This window comes from Teleopsis dalmanni, chromosome 1, assembly GCF_002237135.1.
Source record: "Teleopsis dalmanni isolate 2A chromosome 1, ASM223713v2, whole genome shotgun sequence".
Lineage (NCBI taxonomy): Eukaryota > Metazoa > Arthropoda > Insecta > Diptera > Diopsidae > Teleopsis > Teleopsis dalmanni.
Window position 1 is genome coordinate 80,638,663 of NC_051846.1, and position 24,138 is coordinate 80,662,800.

Genomic DNA, 24,138 nt, shown 5'->3' on the forward strand with positions numbered 1-24,138 from the left:
TTATTGTAAAATTTTATACAATAAAATCAAAAAAAACTTGATTTAAAAAAATTACAATTACACAAGTCCAAATTGTTGTTGTAAATTAAAATTCATCGTTCTCAAACGGATGATCCGGATGTCCAGCGGCCCTAAAAGATAAGACATATACGAAATTGTTAAAATCTATTGATTGATAACATTTAAAAAGATGAATTATTGTTTATTTATTAAAAATTTAATACAAATACGTTGACATGGCAGCAATATACACTTAGCAGAAAAACTCTGCGTACAGAAAGTAAAGTTTGTTTCAACAATAAAAAAATTATTAAATAAATAGATTTTTTAAATCAAAATTATTTTTTATTTTTACTTTAATGCGTTATCTTCATTTTAAGCTAAAACTTATTTCTAACAGATAAGTAGAAAAACTATAATAATTAAAAATGTAAAAAATCAGCGCTATCGGTGGCAGAAAAAGTCTGCGTACAAAACATATAAAGGGGAATTCCCGAAGTTTTAAAAGTAGAACTTTGGCGTCCTTTATATTTTATTGAACCGGTATGTCATTATACACAATCCCAAGCACTTATTTTATAATTAAATGATTAAAAAGTAATTAAATTTATAATGACAAATAAAGGGAAAAAATTATTATTAGTAAGAGCAGTATTATTATTGATCTATGGAAAAAAAGGAAAATGTATCGTGAAGTTGGTCAAATCGTTAAGCGGTCACATTCTTCTATCTAAAGAGTAGTAAACAACTACAGCTAAACAATATTATTGACCTCGAGGTTGCGATTTAGGCGTCCATCCAAGCTGTCAAGAAGAGAAACCCACAGCATTATTAATTCAGTGAAAGATAAACCTCGTCTAACTGGACTTCTGTTATATAAATATATTGACCAGACATTCCAGAAGTAAATTCACGTGGATACTGTACACAAAATATTAAAAAAATACCACTACCATGGCTAGTTTGCACGAAGCAAGCCGCTTATCTCCAAAACTATTAGAATGAAGCGTTTAGCATTCGCAAGGGAGTATTTAAAAAAGTCTCCAGAATTTTGAAAACCCATAATTTTTTCAGACGAAAGTATATTTTGTCTCTTTAGCATTAAAGGTCGAACGATTATATGGCGAAACCCGGGTATTGCCTTTAATAATGAAGATTTGCATCCAACAATAAAACACGGTAGTGGAGGAGTAATAGTGCGGGGGTGTATGGCGAGTAATGGAGCGGGAAAAATGAAATTTATTGAGTCGATAACGAATAAAGTTGATTATTTAAATGTTTTAAAACGCAATTTAAAGAGCAGTGCCGAGAAGTTGGGGTTACAGAATAATTACTTACTTTAACAAGTTATCGACCCAAAGCACACTGCAGAAGTTGTAAAGCTTTGGTTGCTTTAAAATGTCCCCAAGCAAATCAAAACGTCACCATAATCGCCATATTTGAATTCTATAGAAAATTTGTAGCATTTATTGGAGCGTTGGGTACGTGAATACAATATAACCTCCAAAGAAATGCTGAAGAACATGAGAGACGCGGAATGGGACAAAATAAGCAACGATGAGACTGCGAAATTGGTCAATTCGATACCAAAACGACTTATGGAGGTCATAAAAAGAAAAGGTTATCCAACAAGTTACTAAAAACGTAAAATCTTTAAAAAAATAATATATTTCGACGCTTTTTAAACTCTTGTACGCAGACTTTTTCTGCCACCGATAGCGCTGATTTTTAATATTTTTAATTATTATAATTTTTCTACTAATCTGTTAGAAATAAGTTTTAGCTTAAAATGAAGATAACGAATTAAAGTACAAATAAAAAATAAAACTGATTTAAAAAATCTATTTATTTAATAATTTTTTTGTTGTTGAAACAAAATTTACTTTCTGTACGCAGAGTTTTTCTGCTAAGTGTATATTATATGGATTACCTAGGGACTGACAGTAGAATCGTAAGCGCAATCGTGTGGTGTTTGTGTTTTAAATATTGTTAAGACATAATTTAAACGAATCTATAGAAATAATATTATTATAGATTGTTAGTTCACAATGGAATATTAGTCCATATCGACTAAAAATAAATACAATCAAACTTCCATAACTCGAACTTCTATAACTTGAATTTTCTATAACTCGAACTAAAAAGAGTGCAACAGGGTTTTAGAGAGCAAACTACATACAATTCTGATTCCATAACTCGAACTTTTATAACTTGAATAGAAATATTGTCACGTGCTAATAAGAATATGGAAAAGTGCATTCTATAAGTCGAATTTTTGTTTTAAGTATGAATCCATTTTGGTGTTAGGGGAAGTCCCTTTTTCCAAACCAAATGTTTAATTTTTAACAAAATAAATATGTAGGACAACAACAATATATTTTAAAATGCTAATTTAATCAATTATTATCAGCAAAATTGTTATTAATGTTAAAAACATTTTTTATTTTTAATATAAAAAATATATTAATGAAGTATTTATGTATTATTTTACTCGAAATAGCTGTATGGTCAGCCAAAAATTCAATTAATTGAAATAATATAAAAAAATGAAAAAAAAATTGTTGTTGTAGTTCACTACTGTTCGAAAAAACCTCTGTATTATTTTTAGAAATATATTCATAATCTATCTTTTAAGTTAATACGAAGCACATCAGTAACTATTGCTTGTATTCAGATGTTTGTTAAACCTAGAGTTCACCCATAAAAATAATTAAAAACTTACATCTTAAAGTCCATAATACGTCCATTTATATCTAACTGATCGATTTCTAATAAATCCTCTTTGGTTAATTTGAAATTGTGTATATCTAAATTATCCTTCATGTGTGACTTAGTTACCGAACGTGGTATAACAGCATTTCCGCAATCCATTTGGTAACGCAATAATATTTGCCCAGGATTTCGTTTATGTTTTTTAGCCATTTCTAAAATTATAGGATGTTCCAACAGTTTATATTTACCAGGCTTCTCATAGGGTGTGTGTGATGAACCCAATGGACTGTAAGCAACTACAGTTAAATTGTGTTTACGTGCGAAATCGATTAAACGCTTTTGATTCAAATATGGATGACATTCCAATTGTAGAACTGCTGGTGGTATACGGGCAGCGTTAAGTAATTCTTCTAGCTGACGCTTATTAAAATTTGAAACACCAATTGTGCGACATAAACCTTCGTTTACCAATTCTTCCATGGCATTCCAAGTACTAATAAAACTATAATCAGCGAATAATACTTTCTTGTTTTCATCCATTGGAATTATATCCTCACTTTCCGCAAAAGCTAATGGCCAATGCATAAGATAACAGTCCAAATATTTCAGTTTCAACCTTTTTAAAGATATGTCGCAAGCAACTCTTACAATATCCGGGCGGTGATAGGTACACCATAACTTACTTGTTACAAACAAATCCTCCCTGTAATTTAGTTATTATGAAACTATTGAATAATTAAATATTTGTTAATAATAATCTTACAAACCGCTTTAAGATGCCTTCAGCTATTTTCTCTTGTATCGCCAAACCGATTTCAGATTCATTTCCATAACTAAATGCACAATCAATATGACGATAACCAAGGTCTATTGCATCCTTAACTGCTTGAGATACAACTTCTGGTGTACTCTGTTAAACAATTTATTCAATTAATTAAAATTTTCATATATTGCAACTTGTTTTTCTAGAAAATAGCAGGACCATTCTTTAATATTTTTTATTTTACAACAAAAACCGCAATATTGCAGTCTTTGTAGTTCAATATCATAAGCTTCGGCGTTCGTTGTTGTTGTTGTATGACCGTGAAATTTATTTTTTATTTTCTTTTTTTTGTACAAGGCACTTTTCACATTTTAATTTCACTATTTATTACTTATTTCTTAAATGATTTGTAACTTTTTAACTTACACGCCAAGTACCGAGACCAATTGCCGGTATATTATGTCCATTATTTAGTCCCATCTTCATGACCGATTTGTCCTCGAGTCTGTTATCATATTCTGCAGAGCTTGCCATCTCCAATGTCAACAAGAAAATTCCGATAATGCATCAGACATGGCATGTGCAGCTTTTTCGTGTGCATTTCAAAGCTTTTCCAAAGAGCTTTAAGCAAAGAGCCATACGGTCTCTGCCGGTGATCACATTTGCAGCTTTTTTGAATATTTTCGAAAGCTTTCGAATTTGTTGTTCGAAACAGATCTTATTTTAAAATCTGTCTTTTTTTAAAAATTAATTCAAGTATTTCAAAAAGACTTTCAATGAATTCTTTATATAATGACATAAAAGTTTTAAAATAAGCTTTAAAAGAATTTCCTTATTAGGGGTATTCAAGACTTGTTTAAATGTAGTATTTTATTTAAATAATTTCGAACTTTAGCTTAACTATGCGTAATTTATCATCTAAAGAAGTAATGAATGTGTAAGTTTGATTCACATAACCTAACTTACTCAATTCTTAATTCCAGACAGAATAGCGATATCCATCAACCAGAAATATAAAAATCATGTTCAGATCAATTTTAAGTCTACGATTGATTACATCGCATGGAAACTTTGTGGTGAATTCTCTACCAGCAGAATCAAAAGTACTTTATTGCATGTGTTGTGCACTCTCATGCGACCATTTAATTGATAACTCACACCCAATTGGTTCCTTGATGACGTCGAATATTTTGAATAATTTCAATCATTTGGAAATTATGCAGTAACAGTCTGAATACCATAACACTGTGAAACTGTACGGATGATATAAAGAAAAAGTGAGTCCAGAAGAGGTTGATTGTGGAAAATGTCACATATACAAATTTTTAATATAATTATTTAGCTAAAAAATAGATTCAAAATAGAGTTGGTATACCACGCAGATCAGTTTGTTTTGTGGAAAATAACTAACAATTGGTAACACAAAAATATGGTACATTGTATAATACGATTTTTTTATTTTATATGATCTCTGGTATCTTATTAATTTTTAAATTAAAAATTTTTCAGCTATCAGATAAACCACTATAAAACGCTTTTATTTTAAAATTTTGAAGCAGATATTTCGTTCTTTATTTTAGAACATCCTCAGTGCTTAATTTTTTTAATAAAAAGCTTAACTTAAAAAAACAGCCCTATTTAGTTTGAAAAAGACACAGAGAATTTCAGTACTCTTTATTCAAATCTACTTGACAAATATCGGTTAAAAGAAAACAAAAAGAAGAAACAAAATAATTTAACCGGTTGATATTGATTCAGATAGGTTTTAAGAGAAATAATAATAATGTATATTATATTTTTTGAATTTATAAAACAAAGACAACTATATAAGTTGTACTAAAACTCTTTTTGACATAACAAAATAGATTATATATTTCCATTATTCGTATTTTGCTTCTATGTTTATTTTTGTCAGTTCTCCAACATATGTGATGTTAAAAATAAAAATAATTATAGTTTTATTTAACATTTGTGCTTTCAATAGTGTCATTATATATATGTTAATTTACGTATATATTGTTTTAATTTTAATTTTCATAAACCTTAAGTTAAGCTTTTTATTTAAAAAATTAAGCACTGAGGATGTTCTAAAATAAAGAACGAAATATCTGCTTCAAAATTTTAAAATAAAAGCGTTTTATTGTGGTTTGTCTGATAGCTGAAAAATTTTTAATTTAAAAATATTGTATAATATACCATAATTTTATTACATATTTTATAGTTTATTGTTTATTATTTAAAAGTAAATTTATAAATAGATCATAATCAATTGTAATAATACAGTGATTGGTTGGTTTGAAGAAGCCTTTTACGGTCAAGCATCATTAAACAACATCTTATAGGTCGGGGTGAGCTTTAGCTGCATCAACCAGCTTTTACCATTCTGCTTTGCTTGTTGTTTCAAATCTCCCATTTTGGATACCCATTTTTCTCATGTCGTCGATCACGTTGTCGAGCCATCTAATACGTGCTCTACCTCTGCTGCGGTCATTGTGCAGCGTAAAATTAAGTATTCGCTTTTATGGTCTATCTTCCGGCATTCTCATGACGTGCCCGATCCATTTCAAGCGCTGCGACTTTGCGAATTTTACAGCATATGCACTGTTACAAAGTTGTAGTAGCTCTACGTTTGTGAAGTGTCGAAGTTCTTAGTGATTCAGGCGGATGGGATCATAATTCGTTCTTAGCACCTTCCTTTTAAAAGCTCTGATTTGAAAAGCTCGGTATTGAAACATAATACCGGTTGGACAATTGTATTGTAAGCGTGTAGATTTAAAGAATTTCGCACTTTCGTAATAACTTCTTTTTGCTGCCACAATTCTATCTTGGATACAAACACTGATGTCATTGTTGCTATTAATGAGGATACCCAAGTAGTTAGCGCATTCAACTTCTTCAAAATTGAAATCGCCGACTTCAATGGGCTGTAAAATTCGGATGTGGCTGTTTCTCATATATATTGTTTTGTTCTCATTAATGTTTAGTCCTACGACCTTAGCTCAAAATTGTAAATCGAAGAACTTTGCGGCCGTGGTCATAGGCGCTTGTTTAATTTGCAAGCAAATTCTTGTAACATGTGCTTAGTAGCGTTATGCCTCGGTAGTTGTTATAGTCTAGTTTGTCACCTTTCTTGTGTAGCGGCGCTAGTGCATCAGTAAGCCACGCTTCCGGCAGCTTTTCTTCAGCCCGAACACGTTTGATTAAAGTAAATAGCTATATTTTGATGCTTTCTCCGCACTACACTCCAACGTTGAAAAGTTCTTGAAAATGTTCTTGCCATCTTTTGATAACATCCTCTTTTTCCACTAATAGTTCCCTATCTTTGTCTTTACACATGATGACTCACGCTTTGTTTGGTGTTTATTGTTATTGAAAAAACTTTTTGCGTTTCGATCTGCAAAATCTCTACTAATTTCTAAGATTTCTTTATTGACTTTTTTTTTTCTTTCGCATGTTATATTGACTATTTTTCGTATGTTTTTGTAGTTGTTTTGATTAGTAATCCTTTAACATTTGTTCTCTGGCTACGTGATTAACTGCGGCTGCAATTGTTTCATTATCGAATCAATTATTGCGTCTACGATTATTCTTCACACCAATGGTTTCTTCTGCTGCTTTTTTGCTTTTGTGCTCGTTAATATTGGGATGGTTTGTGATACGTCCACGAGATTCGTTTGCTTTCTGCTTATAATGTTGGAGCGCTTCGCTGTCATGTAATTTGTCAATGCCTCACTTTTTTCTTCTGAATTCATGGTCATTTCGTACACCCTTTAGTGTTTGCTTTACTCTAACTTCCACTAGAAAATAATCGCTATCAACATTCGCACTTCTATAGCTACGAACATCAAGAATAACCGATTTTTTAATATGGTCAATAAGAACATGATCAATTTGATTGACTGTTGTTGAATCTGGAAGCTGCCATATGCTCTTGTGTATATTTTTGTGTGATAAATGCGTGCCACTAATGTACACACCGGACCCAGTTGCGAGCTAACATAACCGTTTACCATTGTCTGATGATTCGACGTGTAAGTAAGTGTAAGCCAGTTAAATAAACATTGCATTGCTCTCTTCCAATTTTTGCATTGAAGTCTCCAAGTAGTATCTCTGTATCATGTGATGGAATTTTGCTCAGTGTATCGTCTAAATCTGCGTAAAATGTGTCTATAACGATATCATCTGCATCTCCTGTCGGAGCATAGGCGTTTATCAGCGTAAGTTTACCAAACTTTCCTTTCAGGAAGATTACACAAATCATAGCATTTATTTGTTTGAAGCGAAAACATGATTATTCCACGAGTTTGCTAAGCATGAATGCAGTTCCATACCTTTCAGACTTTTCTGTGCTACCACTAAAACAAAAATATTGTACTATTGCATTCAACTTCACCACTTTTTGCCATCGCAATTCTTAGACCGCTGGCACGACAACGCTGTACTTTTCCATTTGCCTAATTGTTTCCTGCGGTGCTCCTGCTCTCAGCAGAGTACGTAAGTTCCATGTTCCCATGTTCCGTTTTTCTAGCCTTGTTTTATTTTTATGATTTGGTTGCTGATGAATCACAATATTTTTGACGAGGCGAGATGACGAGGCGAGATGACGAGGCGGGATAGTTTCTAGCGCTCAACAACATCTTATGTATATATTGAAAATAAAAGTATAATATCTTAATATCTTTAAATTTTAATATTTTGATATCTTATGCACAATCGTAAGTGTGCCATATATAAAGTACGGTATAACGTTGCTTGAACGTCTAATATTTAATTATTTGATTTATTATTAAACATAACGATAATTTTGTTAGTACAGAATTGACTGCAATTCATTGCAACTTTTGCACTTTCCAATTGCTATAACTTTTTATGTCTATACCGCAGTAGCCTGAAATTTTAGAAGTTCTCTACACTTTTTCTTTTTATGACATTAAATTTTTAGAAAAATATCTGGACAATTTTCTAAGATATGAAGCTAAATTGATTTCACTATCAGTAAAAATTTAATTTAATTTTATTTTATTTTATTTTATTTTTTTAATTTAGGTACAATTGTTCCATTACGTATTGTGTACAAAATAATAAAAGAAAAAACATTATTTTAAAATAAGTTATTAGAAAAATTAAAAAACTTTAGGTATATAAAAAATGGAAATTCGCTGATATAATGTATTTTATCGACTTTTTTCGCATGAAACACATGATGCATTGAAAATAGAGTGTTTGTCACAAACAGGTTTCACACAAACCACACATGACTTTCTAGTCTTTCGTTGCTTCCAACTTAGATGTTAGCAAACATGACAGCTACCAAGTCCACATATGCCATGAGGCACTTTAGCACTAGTTCCTGATTCTGATGATAGCAAAATACGTCGTCCGAGCACCATTTCAACTGCGCTTCAAAGAAGTTACCTATCGTTTTTTTATTTATACTATTTATACTGTTGGAACATAGAAGTTAATAATTACTAAATAAATTAAATTAAACTAAAATAATATTGAAGATTGAGTTAATATGAACCAAACTGATGTTTATAAACGAATAAATAAATATATGTAGTTAATTAAAGTTTATAGCACTACAAGTTTTATTTTAATTTTAAAAAACTTTTCAAATCACAATTTTAAGATAATTTTGAACAAAATAGTAATTATTTTTAATGTAAACCCATATTCTTATATATAAAAATCGAAAAAAAAATTTGTTGAAAGTAAGACATGATCTGGATAAAATTTGTTGTAGTTTAAAATTCATCATTCTCAAATGGGTGATGTGGATGGCCAGCAGCTCTAAAAAGTAAAAATACAAAAATTAAAAAAAAATTTCAACATAATAATATATTAAAAATTTATTACTACTAAAAATATAGTATAATCAAAAATATAAAAAAATAAAAATATATAAAAAAAAATAGTAACAATTTATGTTGTTTATTAAAAGTTTATTTAAATTGGATAGGCGTGGCGTATGAGAATAAAAATTTGACTGAAGTCTCGCCAACAAAAAAACCGAGTTACTTAGTTCGACACAATTTAAGCCAATTATAGATTATAATTACATTATTATAGATAGTTTAACTGTGTTGACATATCAATTTTTAGCAATAGTTACATATCTAATACTTTTTCAGCTAGGCACCTACCCAGAAGGATGGCTTAAGGGGATGAAGCCCCAATTCCCCGGATATTATATTGAAGGATTACATTTATGCATATATTAAATCATTTTTAATGCATAATGAGTGTTTAATACTATAATTGTTTTTTTAATTACAGAATTTAAGCAATTGAAAACCACAGAAATCCCCAAAATTTTACAAATATATCGTAATGGTATTTAACTCCAAAGGCATTTAGAGTTGCCTTATAAAAAATTGGTGTCAAAACTACTGATATAATTCTTATGAAAAGTTTCATTTTAATCTTAAAAATTCTATTTACATATATGACCCTGCATGAAAATAAATCGAACTCAAAAACAAATACGATACGAACCAAATCAAAGATTAAAATTTGTTTCTGAATGTTTACTTATAAACTACAATTTATCAATAAAAAAAATTAAAAACTTACACCTTAAAATCCATAATACGTCCATTTATATCCAACTGATCGATTTCTAATAAATCCTCCTTAGTTAATTTGAAATCTCCAACATCTAAATTATCCTTCATGTGCGACTTAGTTATCGAACGTGGTATAACAACATTTCCGCGATCGATTTGGTAACGTAATAATATTTGAGCAGGGTTACATTTATATTTTTTAGCCATTTCCACGATTGTTGGATTTTCTAATAATTTATATTTACCAGGCTTCTCATAAGGTGTGTGTGAAGAACCCAATGGACTGTAACAAACTACTACCATATCATTTTCTTTTGCGAAACCGATTAAACGCTTCTGATTCAAATATGGATGACATTCCACTTGGAGAACTGCTGGTGGTATAAGTGCAGTCTTAAGTATTTCTTCGATTTGACGTTTATTAAAGTTTGAAACACCAATTGTGCGACATAAACCTTGATCTACCAATTCCTCCATTGCACTCCAAGTACTAACAAAATTGTAATCAGCAAAAATAACTTTTTGCTTTTCATCCATTGGATATAAATCCTTACTTTCCTCAAAAGCTGTAGGCCAATGTATTAGATAACAGTCCAAATAGTTTAGTTTCAATCTTCTTAAAGATTGCTCACAACCAACCCTAACCATATCCGGACGATGGTAAGTACACCATAGCTTACTAGTTACAAACAAATCCTCCCTGTAATTTTATAATTTTATATAGTTTTATGTATAGTTTATGATGCAATAATTTTACGAACCGCTTCAAGACGCCTTCATCTATTTTGTCTTTTATGGCCAAGCCAATCTCGGTTTCATTACCATAACTATGTGCACAATCAATATGACGATAACCAAGGTCTATTGCATCCTTAACAGCTTGATATACGGAAGCCGGTAAACTCTATTGCAAAAAATTAAATAAACTAAATGTCAATTTTTCATTCATTGCAAATTGTTTTTGTAGAAAATGGCAGGAGCTTTTTTTAATTTTGTAGTTCAATGTCATAAGCTCCGGCTATTTTCGCAGTTGTTGTGCGACCGTGAAAATTGATTTTTTTTTCTCTATTTTGCACAATGCACTTTTCACATTTCAATTTCACTATTCATACTTTTTAAGAAATAAATTCTTCAAATAATTTGTATATTTCTAACTTACGCGCCATGTACCAAGTCCAATCACCGGCATGCTCTGTCCATTGTTCAACTGCATTTTCATAACCGAAATTTCCTCGATTTCTTTATTACCATTTTCTGTGGGACTTGCCATCTTCGATGATAAATTATTAGAGAATTCCGATTTTGCACTAGCCACTGCAACAGCAGCTTTTTTAAACGTATTTGAAAAGCTTTTTAATTATATTGACAATTTCAATTTATTTAAAAATTTTTAAAACATTATTTTAAAAATTATTTTCATTAATTTTTCAAATGACATGCGATTATTTTTAAAATTAAATGTTGTTTCAATCAATTTACTTTTATTGTATTTTATACATTTAAAATTATTTTTGTTTATTTATATTTATTATTATTATTTATTTTATTATTTTTGTTTATTTATATTTATTATTATTATTTATTTTATTATTTTTCTTTATATTTGTTGCATATTAATTGTATCCTAACATTTTAAAATGTTTTCAATAAAATATACAATAGTATTTTGTATATAAATATACTTAAAATGTAGTTAATATAAATAAAATACTGTCAATGATAAATATGGAATGTAGACATATGCTTGCCCAGGGCTAACTATGTATAGCATTGTGTATATTTTTCTCAAAAAATGTAAATTATTTCTTAAATGATTTCTTTTTAGTAAATCAGAAAATGATACAATTAAAGTTTTAAATCAAATACTTTATATGTAAATTAAAATCATATTCTTTATTTATTAATAATATTTGTTATAAAGTAATAATAAAGTAAATAATATACAATATAATACAATAATTATACAATTTTATACTTATATTTTATAAAATATAATAAAATTTTCAATTATATACTGTCTATACCTTTTTAAAATTTTTAATAATATCTATAGTGATTTTTTAAAATTTAAGCTTAACATTTTTTATGTGATTATTTGAAAATGATTTACATAAATAAAATTTTGTTTATATAGCTACAGATATCATTAATTGAAAATCTTAAATAAAACGCATTAATTTTTTTTAAGTTTATTGGTTATATTTTTTTCATTATAACTATATAATAAACAATAATCCAATCAATGCGTAGAGAGAGACTATGAAGAAACCTCGCAGTTAATAGAGAGTAGAAGTGCTCAAGTGCACTGAGTCAACTATTCTCAACATAATAAATAAAAACTTCGTTAAAATACGTTGTAAAATAATTTTATAATTATCTCAATTTACCTAAATAAATAAATATTTATCCGTATGTGGATCCATTTAGTCATATGGTGCACAAGTATAAGGCTATCAGTAAAATAATAAACTTACTAGGCTTTTGTCAAGAGGATATTGAAACTACCTCACATACAACTTTACATATACCAAATCTTGATACAGGTATAATACTTTTACACCTTGAAACCTAGTAACATTATATTAAGATATACCATTAACATAGCTATACAACAATATTTAGGTTGAAACGTAAATAAAAGTTAAAAAACCCTCTTAAAAATTAAAACAAAAATAGTATAAAGGTTGAGAGTGAGAACTACTAATACCAATAGGAAATATAGGCAATAGACTGAACTGAACAAAGAAGCTATTATATCTATGGAATTATAATATATAGAGGGTTTTCGAATAGCAATGGAAAAAAGGACAAACACAAAAATTTAGTTAATTTACTGAAATTTGGCTGACAATACAACGAGTATTGCCAAGTATTCATCATCAGTGGTCTTAGCAAATAATCGAATTTTAATTAGTTTATAGTCCGTATGCCCGCGTTGTAAGGTCAGCCCAATTTCAATAAATTAAATAAATTTTTATGTTTATCCTTTCTTTCTTCGCGATTCGAAAATCCTCTTAATTTTAAATTTTAAAAATAGATTCTTTGTCATTATGAAGAAACACTAATATAACTAATTTAAACTATTAGTTATGTTGTATATAAAACTTATAATTATAAAATATATATAAATTTAAGCCAACGAACAAAATGTCCTTGTTAAATTAAACCATAGCCGATAAAATTACATTTATAAAAAAGCATAATAGAATAAAAGAAAGATGGGTGAAGGTTTTGTTTCTCATAAATAGGGTCTGTACGTAAATACTACTTGATACTAATTCAAATCCTGAATTCACACTAGCTTAGTAACTTTACAATTATTAATAACACTTGTCATCAATTTAAAGAAAAAATGACTCAAACAGAGACAATGTATCAAATCATTAAAATATATTAAAATACATGTATTGAAATACATTTCATCAATAAACAGTCATGGAATTATAAACAATAAATACGCTATAACTTGTAATAAATGATAATCATAAAAATCACATCATAATATTCTTCTTCTTCTTGTTCTTGAGTTAGTGCTATTACGCACTTGTACTCTATAATGGCTGAGGGGCTTATCACTACCCCACACTAAGCTTTAACTAGGCTAAGATGTCATATCATTTATTTGTCTTTTAGTTGATGATGGACCTTAAATCAGCATATCTTCCTGAGCATACAGAACTGGACATGAGGATTGTGTTCAGATAAATATAAATAATTATAATGACATATAACAAAAATGTGATATTGCTTTATAACACTAAGTTAGTCAATGACTGGTACTTAAATTCAAAACAATTCTTTAAATTAATTCAGGCATTGGCTTAAATTTAAAACAACAATATAAAGTAATTAAAAGTAATTAACAATATAGTTCAGCACAATGAGTTTATAAACAGTCATGAAATATAAACAATAAGCAATTATAAACAATACAATTATATAAAATGACTTCGTAAGTCTAAATCAGATCTTACCTTCTGGGTAAATAATTCCGAAATCTGTAATACAATATTACTTAAATATCTCTTTTTAAGCTGTTCGCAAATTAAAATTTTTAACATATAAACAATTTTTCTTTTTTTTGTTTTAAAAATTTGTGTCAGTAAAAAACGTATTTTTGACTTAATATAAATGTTTCAAAAATTTGAATATTATGATTAAAAAAATTATATTTATATGTCAAATTAATGTCAAACTTTGACTGTTAGTTTTACATTTCAAATTACTATCGAAGTAACTTATATTCAAAAAAATATTGATCACGCCTGTGCGACTCGTGGAGTAATATTAGCATGACTTCCTCAGTACTACGTTCCTAGATTAGATTCTATACATAAGAAAGAATACATAAATCAAGCAACAAATAATACCTCTACAAACAGAATATTATTGTCATCAACTAAAAGACAAATAAATGATATGATTTCTTAGCCTAGTTAAAGCCTAGTGTGGGATAGAGATAAGCCCATTATAGAGTAAAAGTGCGTAATAGCACTAACTCAAGAAGAAGAATCAAGAAGATTAGAAATATTAATATAAATTTTAGGACAGAAAATTAAAATTATTCACGTTGCCCAACCACGCCCTAACAAACCTTAAGTCCACCGCACGACGCACAGGAAGATATGCTGATCTACGTTCCGTCATCAGTTAAAAGATAAATAAATGATAATAATTCTAGTATAGTATAGTATAGTAAAGTTAAAGCTGGGGGCAGGGATAAACCCCCCAACCATAAAAGAGTAAAAGTCCGCAATAACACTAACTCACAACAACAACAACAACAACATTAATATAAACTTGACATATGAACACAAAAAATATAATTACTAATCTATTGTACAAAAAAATATTCATAAATATGGTCTGCGTATAATGTTGCGCGGCTAGTTAAGTCAGTGTTCTTGAGCACTTTTACTCTCGATTAACTGCGAAGTGTACAGATTAACATTTTCTAACATTTTAATTAAAAAACATTTTCTGTTTATGAATTCTGTTTTTCGAACATGTTATTCTTCAATTTATTATTGTATTATTTAAATTTATAAATGATTAATATTTAACAAATACTCTTATTGTGAAAATAATTATTAATTTTTTTGCATTTTCAGAATTCTGATTTTAGAATATATTATATCCCAATCTACATAAGCTCCAATTAAATGTCTCTTATTGCTTGGTGAGTCTTCATAAGCTGTTCTGCCATGCAACATGCGTAAATTATTAAAAGTAAATACATCACCACATCTCGTTTTAAATTCTATAGCTTCTTTATTCGCCAATTCCAGGAACTTGTCAAAAGCTTCATACCAAGACTGTACTTGTTCCAAAGGAATAGTAAAATGACTATCCCTTTTCGGCGTATTGTGATTTATACGATTATACTGCCCATCAATATCTAAACTATTATCAGAATTATTAACCATTTTTGAATAAAATTAAAACACATATAAAATCTTACCAAATTACTGGCGAGCGATAAATATTATAAAAGTCAGTACCGCTATCATTACCTATATCATACCAATCAACAGGTGTAGTTTTTAGAATATTATAATAATCAGGACAATTTTGTTTCAGTTTTTCAGCAATGTAGAAACCATCAGTCATTAAATTAGCACCTCCAGTAGATACAGATTGCACATAACAGTGTAGGATATTAATACCTGCTTTGTACTCATAGTAGGGCATATCTGTATGTAAAGGCAATGGCTTCATAAGGTAAGCATAATTTCGCGCATTCTCTTTAGATTTTACTTCAAACTCTTCCCTGTAACAAAATGACAAAATAAGTAAAAAAAATAAAATAATACATAGCAAATTTCATATGTAATGTGTGTTATTATTATTTTAAAAACAAAAAAAACATATTTAAAGATGATTAATAGACCAGATTTGCTTTTTATTTGTTTTGTGGCCATAAGCAAAAATTTAATTTGCAAGTAATTTACTTTCAGAGATAAGTTATCTCTTAATAAAAATAATTATTGCTGATAATTATAGCACTTCTAACTAAAATAAATAAGATCTTAGTAATTATGGATTGATTATATTTACCCATAAGTGGTACGTTTGATATAACCAATTCTGTTGGCTAAATCGCGAGCTACTCCTTTATTGTCTGGTGCATTTTTTATCAATGCGAAACCATTTATTGCCAAAGTTTCTAACCAACTAAGAAGTGCTGAAAACATATAAACTATAATTAGAAAAAAATTTCATTAAATTTAACTATTATACCTTCATTTTCATTTGCCACATCTGCATATTCAAAAGTTTTCGAAACGTTTACATATTCCTCTTTAGACCAAAGTCTGGGAGCGGGTTTATAAACGTTTTCTATATACCGTTGCCGATTATCTTTAGAAAAATCACGTTCCAGTAACCAATCTAGATCAAAAGTGGACTCATGTTTGTCGTTCCAAGTAATATTAACCACATTATTAACGGCACATACACGTTCAACGTGCACATTATGGTTAATTCGCTCCCAGTTCATTGTGCGGCTTTTTGTATGTTTATGAAAACATTCATTGCATTGGCAATTATCACGCAACCAAACTGCAGGAAATTTTATATTCGATTTCGATTGTTTTGGTTGTACAACTATAAAATTCCCATTGATTGCAGCAACGCTCAGATGACGTGTCCATGTTTTAAAATTTTTTGTTGAATGAAAGAGAATCGCACTAATTTTTTTGTAAAACATATTCATTTAATTCAATCAAACAATGACTAAAGTCTAAACCTTAATGAAAGCACACAGATAAGTTCGTGTTTGCAAAAAAAAAAGAAAACATCCACAAACTTCGTCTATTCAATTGATAAGAATTTATTAATTGATTATATGAGATAAGTTTTTAAACTCTAGTAAAAATCTTAATCCAACGTAAAAAAATGCAAATCGCTTTATACTTTATATGTAAACTTTATCTGTAGATTATAAATTCTTAATTATCCTGTGTGTTTTTTTAATAATATAATCTTATTTATTCATTTTAATATCCTTCTTTATCTCATCGTTGGTACCAACGTTACTGCCTACTTTTTTCTTCTTTTTGGATTTGTGTTTGTTTGATTTCTTCATACTTATAACTTCATGGACAGATTCATTATTTTCTAACCAAAAACTATGTTGTGTATTAATACTAAAATATCGTTGATTGCCGCACTGATGGCATTTTATATTCATTTGTATACCATCATCTAGTAAATTTGAATTTTTTTTACCAAATGTCCCAGCTTCTCTTGTTGATATCGACAAATCTGCTGTAGAGCCTGGATTCTGTATTAAGGAACAGCGTTTGCAGAATCTACGCTTTATTTCCGGATCCCTATAAAAATTTATGTATATCAAATATTTCATTTCCAGTATTTTTATTTAAATCTCACATGTGCAAAGTAGTTTTTTTACTTATGTTTCTACAAAGCTGTCCATAATATGATGACAAGGTATTGTGCTTGCCTGCAGTGAGCATGGAAGCTTGATACAAAAAGTTCATGCGACTAAAACAATCTTTTCCTTGAAAGTTTTGTTTATTTATGTTATTATCAATACCGGTTGAATCCATATTAATTGAGAACCTTAAAACAAAGTATTTGCGGTATACTGGCGGTATACATCTGTTTACAATTTTTGGCATTCAGCTATCAAAAATATGTATGTTGCCACACTTCTTGCTAAGAAAACTAAAATAAATTATAGAAAAAAAATTCTTCTATAAATATACCAATTATTAGATTTATTAGTTAAACATAATAGAATAAAGCTACAGTTAAGATATAATAAGAATGAACGGGGTACTAACTCCCACTTGAGCAGAGCACTGCGACCATAAAGGCTGCGGTTACATTGCATACGAATTTTGTATTGCGTGTTTGTAAATATATTTTCTCATGCGAACACTTTGCATGTTGCGGTTACATTGCTTGCGAATTGACAGTTCTGTTTTGTTTGTTTTGAAAACAAAATGGATAGTGAAAATCAAATATATTTAGCAGAAAATTCGTTATTAACTATTTATTAATTTCAAATAACAAAAGGTATAAAAAGTATAAAAATGGAAAGTTTGTCTATTCCTCAAAGAACAAATCGTAAACCATTCCTAAAAGTAGTATATGGTTTCAAATTTATTTCCATTTATAAACTTAAAATTAAGTGAAAACAACGCCTCTCAATTTCACTATTTACACCTTCCCTTTTGCACGAACGCATGAATTTCAAACAAAATATTTTATTTAATCAAATGTTCGCACTGGAGAAACAACACTTCGCGCAAACTGTTCTTAGCAATTGTAACCACTCACATATAATGACATACATTTGATTTGTTCGTACGAACACGCAAGACAAATTTCGCATGTAATGTAACCGCAGCCTAAGGGCCTGCGTTTTGTCAAATTTTTAAGTATGTCAGAATAATAGGTAGAATAAATTTTGTCCCAACAATTATGATAGTCTCTAGTTTATGGTTGTAGGGTGTGGTTAATAATATCTGTCTGTGGTTTAGCTTGTAGTTTAAATAAGAAATTTATGTTATAGTCATAAGATTCTTTGTTTTAGTTACTCAAATATTTGAAAGAAATTGAAATGTATAATAGAATTAGAAAAGGATAACTTTAATACCATCAAAATGTTAAAAATAATGGACGTCACAATGGAGTATACATGAGTTTGTCATTGTAATGCAATAACTGTCAAAATTTTTAATAAAATTTTTAGTAATTACTCTCGCATAATAAAAATTATACGCATATTATATTAATTTATTATTTTAATACAATTGAATAATTTTATTTTGCTGATTCGATTCACTTTGTTTTAAACTTAAATTAAAATCAGACCCAAAACAAAATCTGCAATCAAAATCACAATTGAATATTAATCTGAACAAAATCCAGTTAAAATTAAATTCATAATTCACATCAGTACAATTATTTAGTGATATTGTGAATAAATCTCAGATAGTAACGTAAAGTTCGATATTCTTATATACGAGCTCAACTATAACAATATGTAACAAAATTAACACAGAATTAGGGTTTTCTGTATAAATATGTTTTTAGCAAAACAATCCGACCGAGCAAAATAATCCGTAGACAGATTTTAGCGTAAATTATTATTAAATGTATAATTGATCATATATTTACTAATTTAAAAAATTTAAGTTTATATTAGAAATGTGTAAATTCATTCATTATAATTTTCAAAGTTTCTGGTGGTAGTGCCTTTTCATATGTAACCAAAAGCATTCATATAAAACTTGTGAATTATTACAATCAGCTGTTTAATATTATAAATTCAGAAAATTGCATTTTTCTTACTTATGATTTCTATTATTTTTTTGCGTAAATATAATAATATATATGTATATAAATATATATATGTATATATAATAATTAGGATCGCCTGTTAGGATATTTTTATTATAATTATGATTTAAACGTGCTTAATAATTATTTATTGGTCTAGTCTGTCAATGGTATTAAAATTACTTGTACTGTGCAATTTGATATAAATAAAAAAATATTTTCTTAATTATAATTTAAGACAAAAAGTATTGTTATGGTCTCTTTTAACCATCAATAAATTTTAATTTATATGTACTTAGAATACTTGCCAATTTCTTGACATTTGTGTGAGCGCTTCCTAATTTTTTCGCAGAATCATTTTGACAGATGTTTTTCCGTGCTGCATCATATTTTCTTCGCGGAACTCTTCGTTCTACAAAATTGCAATTTTATCAAACTGCTGTGATAAGGCATTTTCGTTTTACAGTATTAACTTGTTCAAGGTTGCCCGTTTTAAATATACAACTATTAACTATGCAGGAAAAATATACCTATCCAATTGCTCGTAAGGATGAAACTGTTGTAGATGACTTTCATGGCACTCAAATAAAAGACGAATATCGCTGGCTTGAAGATCCAGATTCAACGGAAACGCAAGCATTTGTTAATGCGCAAAATGAAATCAGTCAACCTTTTCTGGAAAACTGCGAGGAATGGAAAAAATTTAATGAAAAACTTGTCAAATTATGGAACTATCCAAAATATGGCTGCCCAATGAAGTACGGCAAATATTACTACTTTTATAAAAATACTGGTTTGCAAAATCAGAGTGTTCTATACCAACAAGATTCTCTAGATAGCGAACCTAAAATATTCTTTGATCCAAATAAACTCTCCGAAGATGGAACTATTGCACTCTCGCAAAAATCATTTTCAGAAGATGGCCAATATATGGCATATGGTTTGAGTGAAAGTGGTTCGGACTGGATAAAAATTCGTATACGCGATGTAGAAACCGGCAAGGACTTCGATGAAACTATAGAAAAAGTGAAATTTTCTAGAATTTCTTGGACTAAAGATGGAAAAGGCTTCTTTTATGGGTGCTATCCTGACCAAGATGGCAAGACAGATGGTTCTGAAACTAAGCAAAATGAGAATCAAAAACTTTTCTATCACCGTGTAGGTACTCCACAAAAGAACGATGTTCTAGTAGCTGAATTCCCAGAAGAACCATCTTGGCGTATTGAATCTGAAGTGTCGGATTGTGGAAGGTATCTTATAATGCCAATTGTAAAAGACTGTCGCGACAATATTTTATATTATGCTGATTTAAAGGAAATTGGTACAATCCAATCCAAATTCAAAGTACATAAAATCATCGACAAGTTCGAATCAGATTATGAATACATAACTAATATTGGTTCTAAAGTGTATCTACGCACCAATAAAAACTCCCCCAACTATCGTGTTATAGTAATAGATTTCGAGAACCCTGCCGAAGAAAAATGGGAAACTCTGATCGCAGAACACGAAAAAGATGTGCTAGACTGGGTAAAGTGTGTGGATGATGACAAATTGCTCTTGTGCTATATACACGATGTCAAGAGTACACTTCAAGTTAATTGCATAAAATCTGGTGCGCTCATCCGCAATTTCGACTTGGATATTGGCACAATTGTCGCTATTTCGGGTAAAAAAATATACTCTGAAATATTTTATAATTTTTCGTCATTCCTCAATCCGGGGACAATATATCATTATGATTTCAAAACCCCAGATATTAAACCAAAAGTGTTTCGGGAAATAAAACTAAATCTAAATAACTTTAAACAGGAAGACTATAAAGTAGAACAAATATTCTTTACTAGTAAAGATGGCACCAAAGTACCCATGTTTATTATACGCAAGAATACCGACAAAATATCACCACGCCCATGTTTACTTTACGGGTACGGCGGTTTCAATATAAGCTTACAGCCTTCTTTCAGCATAACTGGTCTTATGTTTATCGATACTTTCAATGGTGTGCTAGCGTATCCAAACATTAGAGGAGGTGGAGAATATGGTGAAAAGTGGCACAACGGAGGACGGCTTTTGAACAAGCAGAATGTGTTCGATGATTTTCAAACTTCGGCGCAATATTTAATTGACAATAATTATACAACCAAAGATCGTTTAGTAATACAAGGAGGTTCCAATGGTGGACTGTTGGTTGGAGCATGTATCAACCAACGCCCTGATTTATTTGGAGCTGCTGTTGCTCAAGTAGGTGTTATGGATATGTTAAGGTTTCATAAATTTACCATTGGTCATGCCTGGTGTTCAGACTATGGTAATCCAAGTGATAAGGAACATTTCGAGAATTTATATAAATATTCACCCATGCATAATGTTCATACACCAAAATCGGAAATCGAAGAATATCCTGCGTCGCTTATTTTAACTGCTGATCACGATGATCGTGTGAGTCCATTGCATTCTTTAAAATTTGCAGCTTCACTGCAAGATGCCGTTCGAAATTCAGAGTTTCAGAAAAAGCCTTTACTGCTTCGTGTTTATACTAAAGCAGGGCATGGTGCAGGTAAACCAACTTCCAAACGCATTGAGGAAGCTACTGATATTTTAACTTTCATGTACAAAAGCTTAAAAATCGATGTCATTAATATTTAATTAATTTAAACTGTAAAATCATTTCTAAATTTTTTTAAAAATTATTATAATTATTGCATATTTAACATTTATACTGCAAAAGCTATAAAATATTTTTGAATAAAACTTTTAATATTTGCAAGTACTTGATGAATCTTATTGTGATTGTTGTTACAACTCTTTCCACTGTCTTCTAAGCACTGTCCAGGATATACAGAAAACGAAAGAGATTATGAGAAATAACAAGGTGGGGTGTCGAGGGACGGAAGAAATTATTAGTGAAAAATGAAATAGGTAGAACGTTGATTTGAAAATTGAAAGTAAGAGGCCATACCATATGAACAGGGCAGCACCCAAAACCAGTGTCCATGTACACTGCGAGACAATAAAATAGATAGATGACTTTGCTGCAGAATTGAGCTGCAAGTAACGCGCAAATTATGTGAGAAGAATTTATGCGTGAAAGTAATTATTTACAATTTGGTGCTATTCTAATCTATGTGAATCTAGCACAATTCTTCTCATTCAGAGCAAACATGAATCTTTTACATTGATTACACTAACGATGATTAATATTTAAATTAAGTTTTGTAGTATTCGAAAATGACCGATCGAGTTAGACTGAGTCAAAAATACCTACAGGCTTCTGAAATTGGTTGATAATTTGTTCAGATTTTTATCATCATGGGGAAAGATAATATTTTTTTACTCTCCAATAATAAATATACAAATTATATGGCACTCTCTAGGGAAGTTGATATATGTAAATCCTGAAATAACAATTCTATGAGACACATTTGATTAATAGCGCGATTAGCTGTTACATTCTCATTGACTACTATACATGAGGTATATACATCTGCTGAGAGAAGCTGCGTTGATGTAAGCCTAGAAGAAAATACTACAAACATATTAATTCTCGTATACTAAAGAGTAACAAATAAAAGTTCCATTCTCGGGATGAACGCTACTGCAATATTAAATAATACAAATAAGATGATAGTCTCTCGCTTCCTATTAAAAAGGAAATAGGTGGGTAAACAATTTACGAACGAAGAAACCCCAAAGTGGCTATTTGGGGACGAGTGATTCATAAACATAGACAACATATATATTGTTAGTGTAAGCCAGATGTAATTCAATCGTGAACGTGCCTTATAAGGTAGAAAATGTACGGAATGATATAAAACCAAGATAAATAATTGGAAATGTTTGTTTGTTGTAATGTCACTTAGTCATAAAAGGCGACGTAAAGAGGAATATGTATGAATTTATGTGTATGACACATTGAAACTATTTCAGATTGTTCAGATAGTAGAGCCCTACCAGTAACTGCAGTACCCTTTTAGTAACTATTGAACTAAAGTTAATATGCGAATTTATCAAATTAAACATATGAAAGAAGTTATTCAGTTTTACAATTAATGTTCTTACTACAGGTGTATAAAAACATCTTTTAATATTAAAGCATTAAATATATTTATATTGATTAATAGTCTGTAAAACATGCTTCAATTAAAACCAGTAAAAATCATTTACTAATATTTTGTTTGAAGAAGGAGTATATGTGAATATATGTGAAGAAGGAATCTAGTTTTTTTCAGATAGAATAATGCTTAGATTTCGTTTATAAATTATAATGTCTAATACCACTTCTGTAAAAAGCCATTGATTATGCAATATATGTATATAAACTTCAAAGAAATTGTAATTTTAGATATCACAACTTTGGTACGACAGGAAATGAGTTCTTGCTGGTTTAAATATTAAGTCCTCGGACCTGTAATCAAGCAAATTAAACTAACCTAGCCCTTATATAGGAACTTAACAATTAAATTCACGTGTAGATAACATTAATCCTAAATAATTATTTTTTATGAAACGGAAGATTTCACATGGCAGTCCTATGAAGGGTCTTTAGGTAATAAGGGCAAATATCTCTATTAAAATCCCATTAATTTTTTTGTTTCAAATTAAGGGTCGCACCAAGATATAATGTTACTCATGCCCTCGCTTAACGATTGCTTCAAACATCCCAACCTTAAACACTGTATCCGAATGACCGGCGCAGTTCAGATTAATTGGCTCTACCTAAATATGATAAGTGTTTGTTCAGATATATTTTGATGTTCTCTGAAATACCCAAAAAAGGTG

At 29.6% G+C, this 24,138-nt stretch overlaps 5 protein-coding genes across 6 annotated transcripts; 1 reads left to right on the forward strand and 4 right to left on the reverse strand.

Moving 5' to 3' along the window:
• Positions 1-26: 26 nt before the first annotated feature.
• Positions 27-4,015, reverse strand: LOC119668177 (1,5-anhydro-D-fructose reductase-like). Its single transcript, XM_038077615.1, has 4 exons — positions 3,902-4,015; positions 3,480-3,622; positions 2,723-3,415; positions 27-131 (listed from the first exon to the last, which is right to left on the reverse strand). Exons 1-4 carry the CDS (start codon positions 4,007-4,009, stop codon positions 86-88), a joined length of 990 nt encoding a protein of 329 aa, XP_037933543.1. The 5' UTR covers positions 4,010-4,015; the 3' UTR covers positions 27-85.
• A 5,134-nt stretch (positions 4,016-9,149) lies between these two features.
• Positions 9,150-14,113, reverse strand: LOC119672346 (aldo-keto reductase family 1 member B1-like). Of its 2 annotated transcripts, none has more exons than XM_038083369.1 (5): positions 14,019-14,113; positions 11,204-11,370; positions 10,806-10,948; positions 10,052-10,744; positions 9,150-9,268 (listed from the first exon to the last, which is right to left on the reverse strand). In XM_038083369.1, exons 2-5 carry the CDS (start codon positions 11,312-11,314, stop codon positions 9,223-9,225), a joined length of 993 nt encoding a protein of 330 aa, XP_037939297.1. In that variant the 5' UTR covers positions 11,315-11,370; positions 14,019-14,113; the 3' UTR covers positions 9,150-9,222. The 2 variants fall into 2 exon arrangements, with proteins under 2 accessions (XP_037939297.1, XP_037939296.1); XM_038083368.1 differs by having other exon boundaries at positions 11,204-11,393; positions 14,019-14,086.
• Positions 14,114-15,119: 1,006 nt separating this feature from the next.
• Positions 15,120-16,830, reverse strand: LOC119672763 (gamma-butyrobetaine dioxygenase). Its single transcript, XM_038083890.1, has 4 exons — positions 16,285-16,830; positions 16,102-16,228; positions 15,506-15,814; positions 15,120-15,447 (listed from the first exon to the last, which is right to left on the reverse strand). The coding sequence occupies exons 1-4, from the start codon at positions 16,757-16,759 to the stop codon at positions 15,135-15,137; spliced, it is 1,224 nt and encodes a 407-aa protein (XP_037939818.1). The 5' UTR covers positions 16,760-16,830; the 3' UTR covers positions 15,120-15,134.
• An 11-nt stretch (positions 16,831-16,841) lies between these two features.
• Positions 16,842-17,677, reverse strand: LOC119672764. Its single transcript, XM_038083891.1, has 2 exons — positions 17,437-17,677; positions 16,842-17,378 (listed from the first exon to the last, which is right to left on the reverse strand). The coding sequence occupies exons 1-2, from the start codon at positions 17,613-17,615 to the stop codon at positions 17,030-17,032; spliced, it is 528 nt and encodes a 175-aa protein (XP_037939819.1). The 5' UTR covers positions 17,616-17,677; the 3' UTR covers positions 16,842-17,029.
• Positions 17,678-19,597: 1,920 nt separating this feature from the next.
• On the forward strand, positions 19,598-22,052 carry LOC119668182 (prolyl endopeptidase). The gene has a single exon (XM_038077619.1). It carries the CDS (start codon positions 19,723-19,725, stop codon positions 22,003-22,005), a length of 2,283 nt encoding a protein of 760 aa, XP_037933547.1. The 5' UTR covers positions 19,598-19,722; the 3' UTR covers positions 22,006-22,052.
• The last annotated feature ends 2,086 nt before the right edge of the window (positions 22,053-24,138 follow it).